We start from the raw sequence: 2500 nt of genomic DNA, 5'->3' as shown, positions 1-2500 counted from the left end.
ACATATACGCACTTGCTACTGTTTTAAGTTTGACTAAAAGCTATGTTTTCTCTTTGGTTAGTTCCATTTTAATGAAGTTTACATTAAAAAAGTGATGCTATCTATGCACAAACTAGATCGCGAAATAAACTCTGAATAAACGGCATCTTGTCGAGTAAGCAAAAGTCAGCGGTCATTTCATCTCCATATCTCACCAGGTTGGAACGGGGTTGATGATGATGCTAGAGGAGTGCAGGAGAGAGAGCGACAAGGGAAGGGTAGGAGGAGGTCTCGAGGGGTATGTGGCATCTTACTGTTCCTCCTCCTCTTTCTCTCTATTACTTCCCCCCTACCCGCCCCCCATACCACGAGAGCTAGGATGCGTTTGAATACACCGCTTAGCCTTATGGTTGGTTAGACTAGGTCACGTGGTATCCGCACCGTGGGTATTTTCTCGTCGGAGAATTTTAGGCTCAAGATGCCTAAAAATTTTTTGAAACGAGATGCAAAGAAGCCCAAACTGTCTAATACGTCGACGCCAGACGGTAATCATTTAAAAAAAGGAGAGCGATGCCTGAAAAGGATAAAAATATCCCATAGGATTCCCACATCGGCACCTCGACATTGTGGGCTGGAGCATACCGTCGAGTGACAAACATCTCCGAAATTCTAATGGAGAGAATTGACACCTAAGGCGATGGTTGATAACTCCGAGGACCTCAAATCCTGATACAGAGCGACGGGGAAGGGGGCCAGGTAGGGTTAGGATGTCCAAAGACCCGAATAAAGGCCAAAATGGTAAAATATGCCGAATGTAACTCTTGCGGCATCATCGCCAGAGCTCATTGGTGGGCGGGCACATCTAGTCATGGCCGAGCACAGCCTCCGCTCAGTGCACAACCACGATCGGGTCGCGCGTCACTACTTCTCGTTTGCGGTCGGCCTCTCTCTCTCACCCCCCCTCCCTCCCTTCTCTCTATCTCTCTTTTGCAGGCTGGAAGCTAAACAAACTGTACATTCACATTTGCGTATAGTCACTGTGGCTACATACCCTCATCCTGGTCGTTCAGTGGTTGCTTCTGGAGACCTAGAGAGTCTCGCCGTATATAATAAACCTACGATTCAGTGTGATTTAGTGATGCGCGGTTTGTGAAAATACGTAAAGGCTTTCGGTTTTCGTTGAGAATTCTCAATATTTCATAGTGTTTACTTCTTCCAAACGGACCTGCAATGGTATAAATGTTGACCAGGAAGTAACAGGTAAAAGAGATAGTAAATAAAAGGAATGAAGGAAGCGATAGTGATCCAATGGACGATCGTAAAACACCTGACCGACTCCAACCGCAGTGTGGCCAAACAACTTCCGTCAATAATTAGGGTCAATTGAATGACCTTTCACCGTGGTGCTCTGGGGCTATATAACTTGTCTATACCACCGTCAGAACTTGACTGATCTTTACAGTGGCCAAACATCAATTACTTAAAAGGAAATAAGAAGTCATTGAGAAACACCCGGTAAAAGGATATGAATAATTATTTTCATAGATTTTAAAATATTCCTTGGCAAACCCTCTACGAAAGAAAAAATGATACAAAAAATAACGTAAAACAAAGACTTTGAAAAAGAAAAAGAAATAATTCAGGAGAGAAATAAAGAAAGTGAAGAATAGAGCAAGATTTCATATTCATACCAAATGGATATAAAGAAAAATCAGTTATAAATTTTTCAAATTGACTTTTCTTGAGAAAGCGATGAAAATAGAACAGTACGTCATAAATCAAGAAGCAATGCTGTCGTTAAGTGCAGGTAAGTTTAAACGTATATTATGTTTATTTCTCAATAAATCAGTTTAGCCATAGTGTTAAAAATGGTGCACTAACAAAATATACATACATATGGGCCCTACATACTTGTCAGAAGTTATATGAATATTTCTTATAATTTCTTCAAGTACCATTGACTCTATTAGGCTACTTTCATTATTTCCACCATGACACGGATTTTAATACACAACAACAATGGCAGCAGCAACAACAACAACAGCATCAACAACAATAATAATAATAATAATAATAATAATAATAATAATAATAATAATAATAATAATAATAATAATAATGGGCTGGAACATTCTAGTAGTTATCCTTATTTCCCAATTATTAGTTGAATATCTAATATTAATGAGATAAATCCCTTTTGAAAATTAAACGAATTATTATTATTATTATTATTATTATTATTATTATTATTATTATTATTATTATTATTATTATTATTATTATTATTATTATTATTAACAAAATAAAATGAAAATAAGTTATGAAATAGATGTAAATTATACTTATGACCCTGAAATAAATACAAAATTAAAATTGTAGTAATTCGAATCACGTTCAGTTTCGTAAAATTCTGTAGTTCCTTTAGATAATCATAGCAATGCATTTATGAAAACAGTTTTGAATGTATAAGCAAGCGTGATTTATGGAAACCTACGAGTATGTATGTATGTATATAATATAT

The 2500-nt window shown here is 36.8% G+C and overlaps 1 protein-coding gene across 1 annotated transcript in view; it reads left to right on the top strand.

The window, feature by feature from the left end:
* Positions 1 to 985: 985 nt before the first annotated feature.
* The window catches only part of LOC137624911 (uncharacterized), a 173943-nt gene continuing 172428 nt past the window's right edge, over positions 986 to 2500 (top strand). The window contains exon 1 of the mRNA XM_068355847.1: positions 986 to 1786. Coding sequence (XP_068211948.1) covers positions 1732 to 1786 — 55 coding nt within the window. The 5' untranslated portion in view covers positions 986 to 1731. The remainder of the gene's footprint in view (positions 1787 to 2500) is intronic.

The sequence above is a fragment of the Palaemon carinicauda genome, chromosome 31, assembly GCF_036898095.1.
Source record: "Palaemon carinicauda isolate YSFRI2023 chromosome 31, ASM3689809v2, whole genome shotgun sequence".
Taxonomy (NCBI): Eukaryota; Metazoa; Arthropoda; class Malacostraca; order Decapoda; family Palaemonidae; genus Palaemon; species Palaemon carinicauda.
The sequence above is the reverse complement of the archived record's forward strand: the minus strand, read 5'-3'. Positions and strand labels throughout refer to the sequence as shown.